The 21376-nt window shown below is 42.9% G+C and overlaps 1 protein-coding gene across 3 annotated transcripts in view; it reads right to left on the reverse strand.

Annotated features, from left to right (window-relative positions):
• Positions 1 to 9003, reverse strand: part of LOC147024840 (mesoderm induction early response protein 3-like) — a 133475-nt gene extending 124472 nt beyond the window's left edge. Inside the window, exons 1-3 of one of the 3 annotated variants that reach the window (XM_085885154.1) lie at positions 8885 to 9003; positions 8182 to 8206; positions 6874 to 7025 (exon numbers count right to left, since the gene is read on the reverse strand). In XM_085885154.1, the coding sequence (XP_085741280.1) occupies positions 6874 to 7025; positions 8182 to 8206; positions 8885 to 8995 (288 nt within the window). In that variant the 5' untranslated portion in view covers positions 8996 to 9003. Of the gene's footprint in view, positions 1 to 6873; positions 7026 to 8075; positions 8207 to 8757 lie in introns of those variants that run through there. The other 2 variants (XM_085885155.1, XM_085885156.1) reach the window with 2 other exon arrangements.
• Positions 9004 to 21376: the final 12373 nt, after the last annotated feature.

Below are 21376 nucleotides of genomic sequence, written 5' to 3' on the forward strand. Positions count from 1 at the left end.
AGTTATGAGCATTGCAATTTTAATATCCAAGTCAAACCCTTGTTGGTGACATGCATGGTCACAGTAAATTTACCACAAACTGGAAAATAATGTTCAAGTAGGGTGTGCACCTACTTGAACGTTTGTAACACGTTTTAACAATTCCTCATTCAAACTTGATTTAATTTACATCAAACTGAAAATACGAAAACAATAACCAAAATTACTACATAACCGCTTGTGACCGACATTTCAGGATTAATATCACTAGGACCAAGCCCAGGCGGGAGAACTGCTGTTCCGTCAATGTAAAGCAAAAGAGCAATGTTGATGGCATGCCATCCCAAATCCCCACCTAAAGCAAAGTTAAAAGATGCCAAAATTTTCACCAGGAATGACCCAATATCAAATTTGAGTTTATACAAAATATATATATATATATATATATATATATATATATATATATATATATATATATATATATATATATATATATATATAGTCATGCGCCGCTTAACGACGTTCCGGGCAACGACGGATCGCATATAGGACGGGTCTGCCAGCTCTGAAAAAAAATAAATAAAAAAATGAAAAAATATGTTGCTGAAATATTCCTATCGCCGAGTGATGTAGCCTCGTATAAAAATAGCACATACAATAATGTACACTCTACAGAACATAATACCTCATAATGATAATAAACGACAGTGTGGTCCCATTATAATGTGATCGTTGAGGTCCATAAAATGTCATCGCTAAAAAAGCAGGGTCATGCTAAATCAGGACTCAAGGAAATTGGCTTTCAAACTGAACCAATGTTTCTACGTTTAACTTCTCGCAAGTAAATTACCTTTGAATTGAAGAATTCCACGAATAAATCGTTGTTGTTGTTCGTCAAGTAAAACACAAATTTATTTTTAGTGAAGCTATTTATGTTGAAAAACAATCGCACTGTTCCGAAAATATATCACAATTGACAGGTGTTCGTTTCTTCATTTGTAAATTATAACATCGATGCAATGATTACGGATTTATAAAATCCAAACGCTAATTATTCACCTTTCTATAATCGATGTGAGAGGAGATTGTAAGCTGCTGCTAACAACACTGATGGCCGTCATGAACAGCACAAAGGTAAACCTAACGTGTCTTCTGTTTCTTGGATGTGTGTTACAATTGCCGACAGTATTCAGTACAGTAACATGCTATACAGGTTTGTATCCAAGGAGCAATAGGCTACACCATATAGCCTAGGTGTCTAGGTTTGTGTAAGTATGATGTTCGAAAACGAAAATGAAAAAAAAAAAAAAAAGATGTTCGCACAACGACGGCGTCGCTTAATGACGCGTTTCTCAGAACGTAACCCCGTCGTTAAGTGGCGCATGACTGTATATAGTCATCCCTCGCCATATTGCGGTTCAACTTTCGTTCACTGTATCGCGGATTTTTAACTCTTACATATCTAATTTTATATCGTGGATTTTTCGCTATATCACGGGATTTTGCGGTATAAATGTATTTTTATATATTTATTATTTTTATGGTAAAATAAGCATTTTCTAGCCTAAAAAATTAAAAATAATAATTAAAACATATTACAAGAAATAAAATACTGTAAATAGTGTACAGTGGAAGAGTAGACAAAGTCGTGCGTATGGAAAACGCAGATGCGGCCGCTTCCACTTGCGCTAGTTTATCCACGTGAGATCGTACACGGCACGCTATTGGCTGATGGATGGGAGGTGACCAACCAGAGCATGGTGTTCTGTATCCTGGGTTCTGATTGGCTCAGCGACCGTAGCATCATTCTCTGCATCTCCCGCGCATAACATGCATTCAGCATCTCACCTTGTCCATTTCACATCGACGTGCGATCGCTACTCGTAGTGTTACTCTGCGGTGTAGTGTTTGTGTGAATTATAATCCATGAAAGTTTTTAATTTATTTCAACCCCTACAATGCCGCCCAAACGTTCTGCACCTTCTAAGGTATCTGGCACTGAACCTAAGCGGCAGAGGAAGATGCTAGCCATCGTAGAAAAAGTGCAACTTCTTGACATGTTAAAGCAAGGGAGAAGCTTCGCTGCTGTAGGCCACCATTACGGCATCAATGAATCTTCGGTCCGTTACATTAAGAAGGACGAAAAGAATATCAGAACGACAGCAGCAGTGTCTTTTAACAAGACTGCGAAGGGGGTGGTAACGTCCCGCAATAAGGCCATTGTAAGGATGGAGTCTGCATTGGCCCTGTGGATCAGCGACTGCAGGAAGAAGAATATCTCGCTGGATACCAACACCATCCGCACAAAGGCCAAGAAACTTAACAATACTTTTGCTGAAAGTGGTGACGATCACGATGGCGACGAGGATGAGGACGAGGACGACGATGCAGAAGCCGGACCATCGAGTGCTTCTCCCACCAAACAAACCCCATTCAGTGTCAGCAAGGGCTGGTTTGATAAGTTTCTGATGCAGTGGCACCTTCAGAAGAGCTGTAATGCTCTTTCTGGCTGTGCAGTACATTCATCATCGTCATCACCTTCATAGTCATCAGTACTGCACAGCTAAATAATCATCTTCATCACGCAAGCTGTAGTTTCTTCAATGGCGAGTACACATTAGAATTCTACATGTTATTAAAATTACGTATGTTTAAGAGTGTAAAAAGTGTTTAAATTATAGGAAGTATTTATTAGAGTATGGGAAAGGTTAATAAGAGTGTGGAAAAGGTTAATAAGAGTGTGGGGAGGGTCATAAAGCTTTAAAATATATATATATATATATATATATATATATATTTATATATATATATATATAAATAATAAAATAAACATATGGTCGCCACTTCGCGGATTTTCACTTATCGCGCGGGGGGGGGGGGTTGGAACGTCACCCCCACGATAAACGGGGGATTACTGTATATATATATATATATATATATATATATATATATATATATATATATATATATATATATATATATATATATATACACACACACATCGGTTGTGAAATCCCCAAAAATGTTACATATTTTATGCATCCTTCAATGGTGATTATATGTACAAAATTTCATTTTAAAATGTGCCTGGAATTGCATTTTTGGGGACTTGACCTTTTGACCCACCCCTGGGGGCTGGGCCAAAAATGATGCAGCTCTTGCACCTTCTTGTCATGTGGTGATCACTCAAGCAGCCATCAAACTTCTAGACTGGTCTCCCATCGCTACTTTCTCCAACATAAACTCATCCTGGGAATTCTTTCAAAGAAACTTTCTCTCCCAAAAGCACAAATTTATCCCCTCTCGTCTTCAGTTGTCCTGCCCTTCCTCCCGCCCTTGGTTCACCGAAGCTTGTGGGGAGGCAATTGTCCTGAAACGACTTGCCTTTGCCTCATGGAAAGCAAACCCAACTGAGGGTAATCTCAGTTCCTTCCATAAAGGTCGGAACACGTGCGTTTCTACCCTCTGGAGAGCCAAAAAACAATATCTTTGTAAGCTCAAGTCTGAACTCTCAAACCTCTCTCCCTCCTCCAAATCCTGGTGGCATCTAATCAAATCTTTCTGTTGTATGTTCCCCCTCAATCCCCTCCCTTCCCTCAAATGGCTGCACTGCTGATAGTGCATGTGAAAAGGCTGAATGCCTAAACTCGGTGTTTGCATCAAAATCTTGTGTCCAAAACCCATCTCTTTCTGTACCCACCTTACCCAGTCACACCCAACTGTCCCTGGACTCTGTGTCCTTTACTCCTGACAAACCTCGACTCAGATTCTGAAACCGGTCCAGACGGCATCAGCCCACGTGTCCTAAAAACATGCTCTTCTGCTCTTGCTCACCCTCTCTCTGTTCTATTCACCCTCTCATTTGCTCAAGGTCATCTGCCATCTGCTCAGAAATCAGAAACATTACTGCCCTGCATAAAAAAGGTGCAAAAATAGATTCCTGCAACAACAGACCAATCAGCCTTCTCCCAATTTTCAGCAAGGTTATGGAATCAATCATCGCTTCAGACATTAAACCCTTCCTCTTCTCCAATGGTTTGATTTATGATCATAAATTTGGTTTCAGACCAGGTCAATCCATCCTGGATATGCTGCTTCTGCTCTCCCAGTGGATGGATGTCCTCAATGCCAGACATGAAATTAGAGCCATATCCCAAAACATGTTGCGTGCTTTTGACACGGTCTGGCACCCTGCCCTGCTCACCAAACACTCTTCCTATGGTATCCAAGGCCATCTCCACTCATGGCTCGCAGACTTCCTCTCCTGTCGCAGTCAACGTGTGGCCCGAAATGGAGTTCTTTCATCCCCTCTTCCTGTCCAGGCTGGAGTTCCTCAAGGCAGCGTTCCAAGCTATGTTCATTTTCTGGTTTTCATCAATGATCTCTCCAACCCTCTGGAAAATCTTATTTATCTCTTTGCTGACGACTCCACTGTCGCCCCATCTGATATCCCCCAGACCAGAAAGCCGCAGCTTCTTCGCTCAATGCAGATCTGGGTAAAATCACAAACTGGTCCAACACGTGGAACATGTCTTTAAATCCAAACAAATCTCACACTCTCGCTATGTCTCTCCGAAAGGACCGTTTGGAACCCCCCCCCCCTCCACCCATCTACTTTCTTAACAATTTTCTTTCTTTGTAAGTGGTAAATCACGAATTTACCACTTACAAAGCTTTTGTCCATTGCCTGATGGAGTACTGCTCTCCCCTCTGGGCTGGTGCTCCTGCCTCGCACCTTTCTCGGCTTCACGCTGTCAAAACCAGGGCATTTAGGATCATCGGCATCTCCCGCAATGAAGCCGAGTCTTTGGGCCTCTCACTCAATCACCGCAGGTTGGTCGGTGGTCTTTCTGTCTTCTACAGACTCCTCTCCGGTCTTGCCCCCCCCTGCTCTCTCTGCGATTTGTCCCCACCACATTTCCACACCACGCTCAAGGTCCGCCAACAACCCCCTTCTGGTAAAACTACCAACATCACGAATCACTGCTCACCTTCACTCTTTCATTCCTCTTTTTTTCCCGCCTTTGGAATAAACTCCCTCGCTCTATTCTTTCCCATTCTTCCCTCCAAGCTTTCAAAACAGCTGTTCACCACCACCTATCATCCCCCATCCAAATCCTCGATCTTTTCTACCCCCGATAATCCACACAAGCCCACTTACTTCAATTCCCCTGCTTTCCTTCCTGAAAGTCCCTGTAATGTCCATCTTCTCTTCCCCATGTTCCCCGTCACTTCCACAGATCTCCTAATGTGTCTGTTCTCCAATGTTTTGTCCCTCCCACTCCTGCCCCTCTTGTCTCATGCCCCCTTGCTGTGCATTGTGTGTTAGCTCTCATACGAGCCTCGACAAGGTATACAAAAAAATAATCTGTATCACAAGTATTGTACACAGTAAACGATAGGTATACCCAAAATCTGGCAAGCCGAATTCTCCATGCTTGCCAGATAAGGGGTCCACGACCTGTACACATGGGTACAGTCATTTTGCTATCATAGCTTTATCCTGGGCTTTGTCCCCATTACATTTCACTTGATAAAGGTTGACTATGGAAGCCATGACAGTGTGTAAATATGATAGTTATTCAAGGTGGTCTACAGTTGTTGTTTTTTTTTTTTTGGGGGGGGGATCACACACCTAAAATGGCTGAGAACCATTGTTCCAGTCGTATCGTGGATGGTTGCGATTTTTCCCCCTTCTTATCATGCCAAAGACTTAGAATATGAGCATAGAACTCGTCCTTACAGATGAATTAATTACCCAACTTTTTGATGTCTTCATGTATTTTCTTATGTTGCTGGAGGAGAAGGGTTGTTGTCGTTGAGTTTGCCTCCGCCACCGAAGGTGGACAGAGGTTATGTTTTCACCCCTTTCTGTCTGTTTGTGTGCAGGATTGTCTCAAAATTGTTTGGACTCAAAAAGTTGTGGACAGATCTGGATGAAATTTTGTGGACAGGTTTGGTGTGTAACAAGGATGAACTGATTAGATTTTGGGAAAGATCCAGATCTGACGACTAGAATTTTTAAAGTGATTCTTCACCATTGAGAGATAGGGCCAAAAACGATAGTGCTGTATAGCAATGTATTGGGCCCAATATGTTCTCGTGGATCAAGCATTACATGGCGGAGGTATGTGCTCCACCGAGTGCCCTTCTTGTTTATCTCTGCTTCACCCACATTTTGGTTCGAAAGAATATTGCTCTATTCCATCAGAAAAACCCATTGCTACAGTGAAGAGTGTCCAATGTGGTGACTCAGTAACAGTCCACTAGCACTGTGGCATCAATTCCACACACACGCTGGATCTCAGAAATGGAACTTTTTGTCAAATTTTCTGTTCGACTTGGTGCATTGCCGAAAATTTTTTGTGAGTGTTTGGATATAATGTATTAACATGTCCGATCAAGTCCGCATTAAATTGCTGGGTTTCATCGAGCTTTAAAAAAAAGAAAATAGGACCGTACATCCTGAACCTCACCTGGATCAGGAGCAGTCACTCAAAACCCCTGCAGAACCCCTTATACCCTAGTTTTAATGTCGTGAATACATTTTGGTGCATCACAGGTGATGAAGGGTGTGGTCAAGTTTCATTGAAATTGTGTGTGTGGTTTCGGAGAAGAGAGCAAATACATATTGTGGGGGACTCAAACACCCTGCAAACCCCTAAATGAGTGCAGATTTTGATGCGGTCAATGCACCTTCGTTAGGCATCAGATATGAAGCTTATGATCAAGTTTCATTAAAATTGTGTTTGGTTCAAGCGATAATGACAAGTGTTGATGCACTGACTCCCTCACTCACCCACCTACGGACATTGCTCGATCGCATAAGCTCACTGGATTAAAGTCCAGGTGAGCTAATGACAACCAAGGAAAAATTCAGCAAACATCTCTCACCCGTTCCAAGTCCTCCACCTCAGAACTGAATGTTCTCTCACTATCCGGATTCTCTTCCTCTTCCTCCTCCATAGTCTGCTCTTCATCGTACTCGTGAACCAGCATCTCAGCCGAAGGTTCAAAGTCCTGATCTTCTGAGCCAGCACAGTAAACTGCAAAGAGTAGAGCACAGCAAGGAGATATTCAAATCATGCTTTATTCAAACACCTGTATTCAGTGACAAACTGCACTTAAAAAATAAAAATTCATTGCAGTGTTCGTTAGCCATCGTAGAGTTTCCTAAAAACTTTAAAACTAGCATCATTCATGTCAAGCATGAGAGAACAAACACATAGGAATGTAATGATGAAAGACAAGGTCAAGTATTTGCCCATCACCACGCTGACCTCAAGAATGCAGACTAGTGGGCAATGAACTAAAAGTTAGCCATATATCAAATGTGTTAGTGAAGAGCCAGAAAATGTTAGAAGTTTTCAAAATTCAGCCATGAGCCTGTACTACACTGTTAACAGTTTCTATCAGATTGGAAGTATCAATAAAAAGTGAGGAGGCCTGGGGGGAGGGGGCATTACGGAGTGGCAATATCGTATCACATCATTTTCAGTTTCTCAAGGTGGGGCGCACGGGGCGTGGCAATGTTTTGGTGGGGCATGAGGATTCAGAATTAATGAATCAATATATGATCGCTTTCATGGCTTTGCATTTTCAAATTTTTCCTTTGGCAAGGGAAGTATTGATAAATTTTCCATCATCTTATTTAGTCGAATGTGGATTTAGTGTTGGTACCGATTTGCTGCAAGCGAAGAGAAATCGACTGGAAATCACGAAACGTGGTGATTTAAGGCTGAAACTGACAAAATTGGTTCCTCGAATCAAACAAATCTGCAGCCAGCGTCAAGGGCAGGGCTCCCATTGAATAAAATTTGCAATAAAGTTTTAATAAAGCCTTTTGAATACATGTGTCGGATATACCGTAGTGTGGCGTACGATTTTTTTTGAAAATCAAAGTGTGGCGTGGGACAAAAAAAAAAAAAATAAAAGGTTGAGAAACACTGTGATAGAGTGCAACCAAATAAGCGATTTCATAAGAACAGAACAAACGCCTATAAAACACATTTATAACAAGAAAGGTCAAGGAACGAATGAACGAAGCACGTCCTAAGAGTGCACAAAGCAAAAGTTGAACAATAAAGAAAAGCTACCTGCATAAGTAGTCGAGTCGAAGTAAGTACAGTACTTTCAGATGAAACCAAGACAATTTGACATGTGTTACTTTTTAAGTAAAGAAAAACAAAACATTGGGAATACCTGGACTCCAGTTGTCATTGGATGACTGCAGACAGGTGGGGATGCAAAAAAGGGAGGAGAGGAGAGAGAGATTAAAAAACATAAAAGCAAGACACATGCAATTTGTCATAGGTCATTCGGCCCACCCGAGCCGTGTTACACCCCCATGGATGGAGCCGCACCGCACAAACGCGTTTCGTTTGCGCTTGTTGCGATTGGCGGGCACAAGCACCAGCCATTGGTGATCCATACAGGTGTTCAAATGACACAGGAAATTGCAGTTCAACAAATTCCAATTTCAATAAGATAATCCGGACCACCGGCAACTTCCGCACACAACCAGAAGCTTCCGGGAAACCATCCTCGAACAGACTTCAGCAAAGTCAATGAATCGAATGTGGTTAAATGATTGCGGACGCCACGATAAACAGTGTGTGGAGTATAAAATCAAGGGTAAATAATAATAATAAAAAAATTCTGGACTAGGCCTGAACCAAGAGAACCGCTCTTGGCTAGCCAACCCCGCGGGGATACGAGCCTCCCAACACGGGAAGAGTGAACTCGATACTACGTCTTCGCTCGGAGAATATCACCAACCAAAATTATATCCAGAGTTAAAGCTCGCTTCTTGATGTAAACGAATATTTCATTGAAAGAGGCAGAAGTTAAAATATGAAAGAATCAATCTCCATAGAAAACCCGGTAATAGGCCCAGCTGACGCACCTCCGCCATTTTGGCCGGATCGGCCTTTAAGCGGCGGCTTCCCCGGATGTAAACGGTACATCTCGAGTAACGCAACCACCGATTGGCTGAAACTTTCGCCGATGACGTCATCACGCAACATATCCAATGGGCGAGAGCGGTGCTGACGTCGGAATCACTGTGCGTCACGTGCAATTTACGTCATGCGGACGCAGTCCCGATTGGGCGGAGCGAGTCGCAATCTGTTATTTCATTATTAAAGCAATTCCTCGGCGATGCGAAATCGTTTCCCAAGCGGAGCGGAGAACCTGAATTCCGATGTTTATCAGCCATTTCACTCGGTTATGTGACGGCCCAGAAACCTCATCACAACCGTAAACGTATCGACAATGAACTTCCATGCGTGCTTGTACTTCGGCGTCAGTTTCATTTTGCTCTTTCACACGATAATCCAGAAGTTTTAACGTCACACAATTAATTAATATGGATCTTTATAAAATTGACCAAATCGGTGACAAAAGGTGTGCTTTGTCCTTCACAACAACATGTGCACACCGCCGTTGCAAGGTAGCTGCAACTTGGAGAGGCTGGAACTCCACATCCTGTACACCTACCTCCATGCCTGGCGCACAGACACAGTGACTATGCTATGTGCATCGGCAGCACCTATGATCACCCCTGACGATGAACCGACCGAAGCAACGATTAGACTTGGATGAAGGAATATAATCTGACAACTTTCCACTGAAAGTCAATGCCGGACGTCACCATGTTGAAAAGTGAATCAAGCAGCGTCTTGGGACATTGTATCTCATTCCTCGAACGTCTTGGTCAGGATTACACATCTGGAGAGGTTTCAGTACCCATGATGCAGTGCGCAGGCGCCATATTGGTTGGCAAGCCAAACAAGCGAAAAAATAGGTAAACCTGTCCGAAGAATTTAACATAACCTTCCATTGTAAAAGTAAGTCAGAACAATAAACGTCTCAACCACGACAAGTACATTTAATAGTCAGAATGGCGGTGGATAAAGACATTTTAAGAGAGACGTGTCTGAAGACGACGATGGTTCACGAGCGGTATTTGACGATGTAGATTGTTTCAGAAGTCAAGGAAGAGACAATGTGATAATTTTTGACCAAGTTATAAAAATGATCAACATGATGTGGTACGAGTGACAGGTTATTAGCTGCAAAATGTCGAAAACCCGGTTTCGTTCAACAACTTTCAAAATTTGACCTTTGCATAGCCTTTAAAGGTCACAAAACAATGTTGTGGACATTAAAATAAGGAAACAGGATACGTGCTATAGCTTAATGGAGTTAGTTCGTCGAAGAAGGTCGAAACCCCGGTTTGATTCCCACAACTTTGAAAATTTGACCTTTGTGAACTTTAAAGGTCAAAAGTCAAGGATTATGATCTTTGGTGCAAAACTTCCTCTGGAACATTCCAGGAACAATATAACGTCATATAGGCTATATGGCATTTCACATTCCTCGGATTATCCATACTTTGATGAAATCAGCGTAAAAACAAACTTGAAGGGGGCGCCACGGGCAAGGTGTTCGAGATAGAGCAAAATGGTTTCAAGACTTAAGGTGGGGAATGACCTCAAGATTATGCATAAAAATATTGTCATCCTAGCTCTCAAAGTTTGGGCGGTCGTATGATTTTTATGTCAAAATTCGCAATTTTCTAAGTTTGTGACCTTGTGACCTTGACCTTGGGACGAAAATGAAAAATCGAGCTCTGTAGGACTATGCAGGTGCCATTGGGCTAACCAAATACCGAAACCACTGCCAGATTCGACAAACCCCCACAGAGAAGATGTAAATTGAAATCGGCAACCCCCTAAAAACACGTTTTTTGGGCGTGGCTCCGCCCATAATGGACGCACCATGTTCATCCTCAGGAAAACACAAATAGATCATGATATAAACCTCCCACCAAAATTTTATCAGGATCGGATCAAAACCCACAGAGCTATGCTCGGAACAGACAGACAGACAGACACACCAATAACGAATATAGTGGTCACTTACTGACTCGTGAACCAAATTCACCATCAACATGTATGCAGAGGTATCAACTAACAAAGACAATGACGAAACTCGAAAGCATCTGAAAAGGCATAGCCCGTCCATGTCCACTTTGTGTTCGGACTTCTTCCTCCGTATGCTGAAGATGACGAAAACAGCTAAAATATATATATATATATATATATATATATATATATATATATATATATTTATATATACATGGGCATTACCCCTCGGCGCTCACCTGGTAGCGGCTGGATAAGATAACCAGAGAACCGCTGGTAGGTATGGATGACCCACAAAATATGTAATGGAGAAGAAAGCAAATACCTATGGATTTTTTTTAATGCTGTGAACAAACTTTAGTACATCACGGGGAATAAAGGTTATGGTCGAGCTTCATCGGAATTGTGTGTGGTTTCGGACAAAAAAAGCAAATACATATTTTTGGGGGGCAACCCCCATGGAAAATCCCTGAGACCTCAATTTTTTAATGTCGGGAACAAACTTTATTACATCATGGGTAATGAAGGCAGTGGTCAAGCTTCATCGGAATTATATGTGTAGTTTCTGAGAAGAAGGGAAATACCTTTTTGGGGAAGCAACCCTCCCATAGACACACTTAGACCCCGATTTTTTTTAATGGTGATCAATCTTTAGTACATTGTGGGTGATGAAGATTGTGGTCAAGTTTCTTCGAAATTGTATGTGTACTTTCAGAGAAAAAAGCAAATACATTTTTTGGGGGGGGACAAGCCCCCCTTTACACCCCATAAATCCCCGATTTTACTAATGTCATAAATAATCTGTTGTACATCATGGGTGATGAAGGTTGTAGTCAAGTTTCATCAGAATCGTGTGTGTAGTTTCTGAGAAGAAAGAAAATACCTATTTGGGGGGTCATTCCCCCCCCCGTAGAGCCCCTTAATGAGCGCAGATTTTGATGTGGTTTATACACTTTGGTACACTTTGGTACATCACTGGTGATGAAGGTTGTGATCAAGTTTCATCAAAATTGTGTTTGTAGTTCCTGAGACGAGAGCAAATACCTATTTTGGGGGGAGGATTCAACCCCTCTGTCTCCCACCCTCGTAAGACCCCTTCATGAGTGCAGATTTTGTTGCAGTCGATACACTTTGGTACATCATTGGTGATGAAGTTTGTGGTCGTTTCATCGAAATTGTGTGTGTAGTTTTGAAGAAGAGAGCAAATACCTTTTCTTTTGTGTGTGTGTGTGGGGGGGGGGGGTACGTCAAAAACCCCCTAAAGACCCCATTATTGAGTGCATGTTTTAATGTGGTCAATACACCTTCGTTAGGCATCAGATATGAAGCTTGTGGCCAAGTTTAATCAAAATCGTGTGTTTGGTTCAAGAGATAATGACTCAAGCGTTTACAGACTGACTCACTCACTCACCTACGGAAACTGCTCGATCACAAAAGCTCACCTGAATAAAGTCCAGGTGAGCTAAAAACAAGGACAAATGTGTCCAAGAGCCGCATCCTAAAGGTTTTGTCTTCACCAGAAGAAGAAGAAGAAGAAGAAGAAGAAGAAGAAGAAGAAGAACGAGAGCCGTCATGGAGGCTCCTCCTTCATTATGAGAAAATAGTGTATTTACGAAATTACAACACATTAAATGGTATAATCTTTAAATAGTAACGTGAACTTTTCGAAACTGTAACGCAAATGTCTGAATATATTTAAAAGTTCATGATGGACGCTCTCAAAAGGAACCCTCAATGCGAGGATGTGTACAGGTGTTTAGTATTTAAGGAGATCCGGATCCTGTATATAAAAGAGCTGAGTCCTAAAGGTTTTGGAAGAAGAAGAAGAAGAAGAAGAAGAAGAAGAAGAAGAAGAAGAAGAAGAAGAAGAAGAAGAAGAAGAAGAAGAAGAAGAAGAAGAAGAAGAAGAAGAAGAAGAAGAAGAAGAAGAAGAAGCTCTCTTGGAGCCAGCGTTCACTACGCGAGACGCGGCTAAAAATCACTCATAGAGCGACACTTGGCAAAACAGAACAAAGTAGAACGGAACTCGGAAGAGCGCATACCTCCACCAGGCTGAACAGTTTACATTTTGTATCCCATTGATGGGCTGGATCTGAACCAAAATCGAATCTGCTTGTTCTTGTCACCAAACCAACTCTTCCACCTCGCTTTATCATGACTTGTCCACAGCTTTTTGAGATATGATATATATATATATATATATATATATATATATATATATATATATATATATATATATATATATATATATATATAGTTTTTGGCCCTCACTCAATTTTAGAATTTAGGCCTATGTTGAACTTTTGTCCTTAAAACTAATTAGTAGTTGAATTCATTGACCTGATATGCAAATGATCTTCAAATTTCAAGTTGATAAGATTAAAATTGAGGATTTTAGAGATCTGGCTGATGTTGACCTCAAATACAGTTGGCGGTTGAATTACGTGACCTGATGTACAAATCCTCTTCAAATTTGACCTTTTGCCCTCAAAAATCACTAGGATTTTGTTGGACCACCATCTCCACCATTTGATGAAGTTTCATGAAGATCGCTTTAAAATTATGACCTGTAGGCGATTATAGGTGAGCGGACAGACAATCGGAAGCGATCAACATACTTGTCAAAAAAAAACTTGCCAAGTAACAAACAGATACAAAAGAGGTAAAAATGGGATGTGGTTGTGGTACCTCCTCTGTGAGCGATTCCGAATCATGGCAAGCTATTAAACAAACCAGTGAGGAGAAAGTGAGCAGGCAGACGCACAACCCTGGCATATATCTTCTTAGCACCACCCCATGGCCTCTTGGGGTAAGCAATATGGCTGGTTGTCGCAAAATATGCAAAACGATGACAATCGGTCACATAAAATGACTAAAGAGACAGAGACCCCTCCTACACAGATGCTCAAGTCTTTGCAGCCATAATAAGCAGCCAGAATGTGTGCTGAAAAGGATAATGACTGCACCTTCTCCAGTGAGGAAAGGGATCCCTGCCTCATGACAAGACAGTGCTCTTCACCAAAGCTAAAAGCTAAAAAGGTGTCACCTGTTCTACAACCAACAAGAGCTATGATGTTCCAGATGAATCGCAGAAGATTAAGTGAACAGAGCTGGAGCTTAGAGGAGAAGGAAATCATCCTCTACTACAAAGCATTCTGTGCATGAAGTATTATTGGTAAAGAAGAAAGATTCGTGGTCAGGGTTCTTCCACTGGGGAGGTCGGTTTTAAAATGATATGCACCGCTTGAACACGAGCGTGACAACTCAGGAGAAGTGTCGTTGCCTTTGTCCTTGTCTCCTCCATTCCTTCTCTTTCTCTTCTCAAACTACCAGTGCCTTCTTATATCTCATGTTCTTGTTGTTGCCATTGCTATTGCTATTGTTGTTGTTGTTGTTGTTGTTGTTGTTGTTGTTGTTGTTGTTGTAGTGAGACTTAACAGGAAATTTAAGAGCCAATCTAATCTTCACCAATGCACAACTGAAAGAAAATACTAATCTGTAACACTCTCCCCTTCAAGGAAGAAAGTTTGAACAGAGTGATTTCCTTTTCACAAAATACAAACCAAAAAAAAAACATTTTCAAAGCCAGAACTAGCATTTAGAAATTCGAAATAGAAAACACATTACCCTCAGTAATAGTGTACTAGATAGTATAAAAATCGTGCAAATTATGATACAAACATCAAATTTGGCATTTCTGTTCTGCAGGGCTTTCTGATCAAATCTGCCCAATTGGCCATTTGAAAATCCAAATTTTGAAAAATTTGAAGTCACAGCTGCCTGAAATTCTTGAAGCGCAAGTGAACATCCCAGACAGAGAACCAAGGGGAGATGCAGTCATCATTGATGGCTCAGCACTTATCAATGCCCTACCTCCACGCACTTCAAATATGTTTGATGACTATGCTAAAGAAGACATCATCCCAAAGGTGGAATCCTATGGTGCCAGGTATGAGAGGGTGGACGTAGTGTTTGATGTGTACAAGAAGTCAAGTCTGAAGTCCGAGGCAAGGTCGAAAAGGGGACAAGGAATCAGAAGAAGAGTGACAGGAACCAGTAAGATCCCAAGTAACTGGAGAGGCTTTCTTCGAGATGACAGCAACAAGACTGAGCTGTTTCACTTCCTTGCGGAAAAGATGTGTGAAGCACAGACGACGAGCACAGTCATTTTCACAAAAGGAGAAGATGCCATGAGCAACACAAGGAAGTCACTGGATGCTGTGTCTCCATGTTGTCATGAAGAAGCTGACACTCGAATATTTGTACATGCCAGGGATGCAACAACGGATGGTAGCAAGTCCATTATCATTAAGGCTAATGACACGGACGTACTAGTCATAGCAATATCTGTACTGCCATCCTTACAGGAATTAGGTCTTGAGAACATGTGGATTGCCTTTGGCCAAGGAGCCAAGGCGCGATGGATTCCAGTCCATGAGGTAGTTTCTGCAATAGGGCCTGAGAAAGCTAGACGGATCACATACTTGCATGCGTTCACTGGAAGTGACGTCGTGTCTGCTTTCCGCGGTAAAGGGAAGAAAACTGCATGGCAGACTTGGAACGTCTTTGATGATCTTTCTGAAACATTCACCAATCTCAGCCAGCATCCAACATTGATTCGTGATCTTGACTTTTGTGAAGTTTTTTTGTTTTTTCAAATTTTTAAAAATTAGGATTTTCAAATGGCCAATCAGGCAGATTCGATTAGAATCCCCTGGAGAACAAATGTGACAAATTTGATGCTTGTATCATCATTTGCACGATTCCTCTCAAAAATTGCTGTTATCTGCCTCACTATAATACTTCCCAACTGACTGCAGTAATAATCACTGAGTTACTCAAATCTTGACAGAGCATCTGCAATTACATTGTCTTTGCCTTTGATTTGTCTAACTTCCAAGTTGAATTCTTGTAACGACAAACCCAATCTCATCAATCTCTGATTTTTATTCTTCATGTTGTGAAGGAAAGTTTAAGGATTGTGAACTGTGAAACGACAACTGGAAAAGTAGTTTTACCTAAGTATACCTCAAACTGAAGCCTGGTTGTGATTAAAGAAATATGCTGACAGCCAGAATGTGTGCTGGTTTTGAGGTCGGTGAAATGAGTTGGTTTTTTACCATCGTTAGGTGCAGTTGGATCTCAGTCATTCCTTCTCTTCTCAAACCACAGTTTCAAATTCCTAACCCTAACCCTAACCCCAACCCTAATCGATTTGATATATCCTGGTGGTTTAATCTTAGGGTCTTGAGTTCAAGCCCCTGTTGAGCTGTTGAAATAACACCAGGTGGGTTGACTCAGCCTGTCATCTTCTGAGGTCAGAAAAAGGAGGAACTGCTTACTGGGGTAATAAGCCATTGAGTATCTAATGTCAGAGTGGTGACCCATCCAGGATTGTACTCCTTAGCCAATGAAACTGCCTCGGCAGCCCTCTGTGCCTCATGGTGTGAAAGGAATAGTTATTATTAGCTTGCCTGGAACGTAGTCCAAGGGAGCTTATGGGATGCACATCGTCTGTCCCTCAGTCTGTCCGTCCATCAATCCATCCATCCATTCGTCCACAAACATTTCCAACATCTTCACTGAAATTCACTGAGGCTCCCTGCTGACATTCTCAAAGTTAAGTTTCCGGTTGTTATTTGTCCCGTTTTAACTGTTTAATTTTCTCACCTACATGTTCCTGTGTGTTCCTAGTTCGGTTTTGTTTCAAAAATCGTGCTATTTTGTGAGTATTTTTGTCGATGTTCTTACCTGGTGTTTGAGGCCTAGGCCTAGGCTTGAGGCCTACTGGTTCCACTCGGTGTTCGATCGTTTTTTTTTTTTTTTTTGTTTTTTTTTTGTTTGTTTTTTCTCCCCATTACTTTCAATTTCTATCCTCCCCATTACCTTCAATTTTCATCCTCCCCACTTTCCAAACATCCCCCATTCTCCCAACTAATCTCTTTCTTATCTCAAAAAAATAAAATAAAATAAAATAAAAAAGTATATACCCAACAACAACAACAACACGCTCACCTTCTCCAGATTCTGCTTCTTCTTCTTCCTCTTAACTTCCTCCTCGTCTTCTTCCTCGATTTTTTTCTACACTTCCATGACCTAATCTGTTGAACTCTCTCATACATTAATATTAACAACAAAAACGATCTTATAATGCTTCATCTTCCTCTCTCACACATGTGGTCCTCTTTACTGTTTCATAATGCACTACTCTTCTGCTATTTTAACAGACTGCTCTCATTTCGACCTCTCCTTCATTCCTTGCCTAAAAAATCCAACTATTACAGCGCTTCTTCTCTCCATTCTCTGAATTCGCCTTCATTGCATCCATCAAGAATTGTGTTAAATCGCATCTCTGACCTAAAACTTTTAAAAACCACAGTTTGCCATCGATGTTCGCTTTCCATCAACCATTCTTTTTTCCAACTTCAGTGCCAACTCACCCCCCCTCACTCCTCACTCTCACTCTCAAAGCAACCATCCCACTCTTCTCCCTCCAAGCCTCCCTCTCACCTCTCTCAAAATTTCCTCCCTCACCTTTCTCCCACCTTTCATCCCCCTCACTCATCCTTCTCTAAGTTGCCCCCCCTCATCCACTAAGCTGCCTCCCTCCACTGCCCTCTCACCTCCATCTCTTCACTCCACCTCCTCAAATCCTCAACTGCCTTCTTCCTTGTCTCTTGTCCCCCCTCCCCCCCCAGCACCACAGAGCCTTTTCTCCTCCTCATTCGCCCCCTCCCCTCGCTATTCTGCAATACCCCACACTCTTTCAACAACCCTCCTTACCTCCCCCTCGTCCCTTGTCCTACCCTCCCCCTCCCCCTCCACCCCCTGCACCCAAAGCCTCCTCCCCTACCTCTTCATTAAAAGTGTGGACCTCAAATATCTGGGGCCTTCACTAAAACCTTTCAGATCTTTCCATACAGGTTGCCACTGACAAACCAGACATTATCTGCCTAACAGAAACTTTCCTCTCCCAAGACGTGTCTGACTCCCAAGTATCTCTCCCCGGTTACTCCCTCTTACATGTTACTCCCGGTTACTCCCTCATCTCCCCGGTTACTCCCTCTCAGGACAGACCTGAGCCTCGTCCTGGTGGAGGTGTTGCTCTCTTCATCAAAGACTCTATTCCTCACTCTCCATGCACTGCTCTCACTCCCCCACACCCCCAGGAATACCTCTGGCTTCGGCTTCCCCTCCACTCCCACCTCATGTTTATATGTGTACTGTACCGTCATCCGAACAGTGATGACTCCATCTACACCTCACTATCCGAAAACATGGACCATCTTCTATCTTCTCATCCAAACTCTCTCTTCCTCTTATGTGGTGACTTCAATTGTCATCATGCCAGTTGGCTAGGTGTGGGTACCTCTCTCACCTGCCATGGCACCTCAGCAAAAGCTTTCTGCGACTCATTGGGACTGACTCAATCGGTCAACTTCCCGACCCGGATCTCAACCAATGGTACTCCATCTCTTCTGGATCTGATTTTGACAAATTTCCCTGACAATATCTGCTGCTCTTCCTTCGCTCCAATTGGTTCTTCTGACCACGTCCTTGTTAAAGTGGACATCTCTCTGGCTGTTATCAGAGAACCACCTCACCGCCGTCGAGTCTGGCATTTCACTCAAGCCGACTGGCAGGGTCTCCGAGCAGCCATCAAACTTACAGACTGGTCTCCTATCACTACTTTCTCAAACATCAACTCATCCTGGGAATTCTTTCAAAGAAACTTGCTCTCCCTCATGCACAGATTTATCCCCTCTCGTGTTTAGTTGTCCTACCCTTCCTCCCGCCCTTGGTTTACTGAAGCTTGTGGCGAGGCAGTTGTCCTGAAACAACTTGCCTTTGCCTCATGGAAAGCAAACCCAACTGAGGGCAATCTCAGTTCTTTCCACAAAGCTCGGAACAAGTGTGTATCTACCCTCAGGAGAGCCAGAAAACAACATCTTTCTCATCTCAAGTCTGAACTCTCAAACCTCTCTCCCTCCTCAAAATCCTGGTGGCGTTTAATCAAATCTGTTTCTGGTGTATGTTCCCCCTCCATCCCCTCCCTTACCTCAAATGGCCGCACTGCTGATTCCACACATGATAAAGCTGAATGTCTAAACTCGGTGTTTGCAGCTAAATCTTGTGTCCTAAACCCATCACTATCTCTACCCACTTTACCCAGTCGCACCCAACTGTCCCTGGACTCTGTATCCTTTTCTCCTGACAAGGTGGAGAGCTTGCTTTCAAACCTCGAGTCAGATTCTGCAACCGGTCCAGACGGCATCAGCCCACATGTCCTCAAAGCCTGCTCTTCTGCTCTTGCTCACCCTCTCTCTGTTCTATTCACCCTCTCATTTGCCCAAGGTCATCTGCCATCTGCTTGGAAATCTGCTAACATCACTGCCCTGCATAAAAAAGGTGCAAAAACAGATCCCTGTAACTACAGACCAATCAGCCTTCTCCCAATCATCAGCAAGGTTATGGAATCCATCATCGCTTCAGACATGAAATCCTTCCTCTTCTCCAATGGCTTGATTTCCAATCATCAATTTGGTTTCAGATAAGGTCACTCTACACTGGATATGCTGCTTCTGCTCTCCCATCAATGGATGGAGGTCCTCAATGCCAGACAGGAAATCCGAGCCGTATCCCTGGACATATCACGTGCTTTTGACACATTCTGGCACCCTGCACTCCTCACCAAACTCTCTTCCCATGGCATTCAAGGTCATCTCCACTCATGGCTCGCAGACTTCCTCTCCTGTCACAGTCAACGTGTGGCCCTAAATGGAGTTCTTTCATCCCCTCTTCCTGTGCAGGCTGGAGTTCCTCAAGGTAGCGTTCTGGGCCCTGTTCTTTTTCTGGTTTTCATCAATGATCTCTCGGACTCTCTGGAAAATCCTCTATTTCTCTTTGCCGACGACTCCACCCTCTGCCGTACCATCTGTCATCCCTCAGACCAGCAAGCAGCAGCTTCTTCGCTCACTGCAGATCTGGATAAAATCACAAACTGGTCCAACACGTGGAACATGTCTTTCAATCCAGACAAATCTCACACTCTCACTATGTCTCTTCAAAAGGACCGTTTAGAAACCCCCCCCATCCACTTTCTCAACAATCTTCTGGAAGAAGTCTTTTCTTTCAAGCTTCTGGGTCTCACTATCTGCCATGACCTTTCCTGGGAAAGTCACATTTTCAACCTCGCCTCAAATGCCAGTCGCCGACTGGGAATCCTCCGTCGTGCAAAGTCCTTCCTCGGCCCTCTTGAGCTCCTGACCACTTACAAAGCTTTTGTCCATAGCCTGATGGAGTACTGCTCTCCCTTCTGGGCTGGTGCTCCTGCCTCCCACCTTTCTCGGCTTCACGCTGTCGAAACCAGGGCATTTAAGATCATCGGCATCTCCCGCAATGAAGCTGAGTCTTTGGGCCTCTCACTCAATCACCGCAGGTTGGTCGGTGGTCTTTCTGTCTTCTACTGACTCCTCTCCAGCCTTGCCCCCCCCCCCTGCTCTCTCTGCGATTTGTCCCTACCACATTTCCACAGGGCGCTCAAGGTCCGCCAACAACCCCCTTCTTGTAAAACTACCAAAATCACGAATCACTGCTCATCTTCACTCTTTCATTCCTCTTTTTTCCCGCCTTTGGAATAAACTTCCTCACTCTATTCTTTCCCATTCTTCCCTCCAGGCTTTCAAAACAGCTGTTCACCACCACCTCTTATCTTCCCCCATCCAAATCCTCGATCTTTTCTACCCCCGATAATCCACCCAAGCCCACTTCCTTCAATTCCCCTCCTTTCCTTCCTGAAAGTCCCTGTAATGTCCATCTTCTCTTCGCCATGTTCCCCGTCCCATCCCCATCCCTCTCCCTTCCACAGTTCACCTAATGTGTCTGTTCCCCACTGTTTTGTCCCTTCCACTCCCACCCCTCTTGTCTCATGCCTCCTTGCTGTGAGTTGTGTGTTAGCTCTCATACGAGCCTCGACCAAGGTATACAAAAAAAAAAAAACAACCTTCATCACCTGATATGTACTAAAGTTCGTTCACGCCATTAAAAAAATAATCGAGGTCTCAGGAGTTTTACGGGGGGTTGTCCCCCAAAATAGGTATTTGTTCTCTTCTCAGAAACTACACACAATATGTTGATGAAACTTGACCACAACCTTCATCACCCATGATGTACCAAAGTTTTTCCACACCATTTAAAAAGAAAAATGAAAATTAGTTTTTTGTTTTTTTATCGGGCCGATAACATGGGTTCATTGGTACATTTTGCTGATTCCGTCCCATGTTGATCAGTATCATTATTCCACCAGGTGAGTGCCCAGGGGTATTGGCCCAATTTTTATGAAACCTCAAACTGTTGCAAAGCAAGCAGAAGAGCAAGGGTCTCTTTTTCTATTGTAGAAGAGTTATTTTGGTGTTTATCATGTTATGAAGACCCTCACCAATTCCGGCCAAGAATTGAGGGGAGTCATC

This window comes from Eptatretus burgeri, chromosome 6 (assembly GCF_056783735.1).
Source record: "Eptatretus burgeri isolate ZD-2024b chromosome 6, Ebu_testis_v1, whole genome shotgun sequence".
Taxonomy (NCBI): Eukaryota; Metazoa; Chordata; class Myxini; order Myxiniformes; family Myxinidae; genus Eptatretus; species Eptatretus burgeri.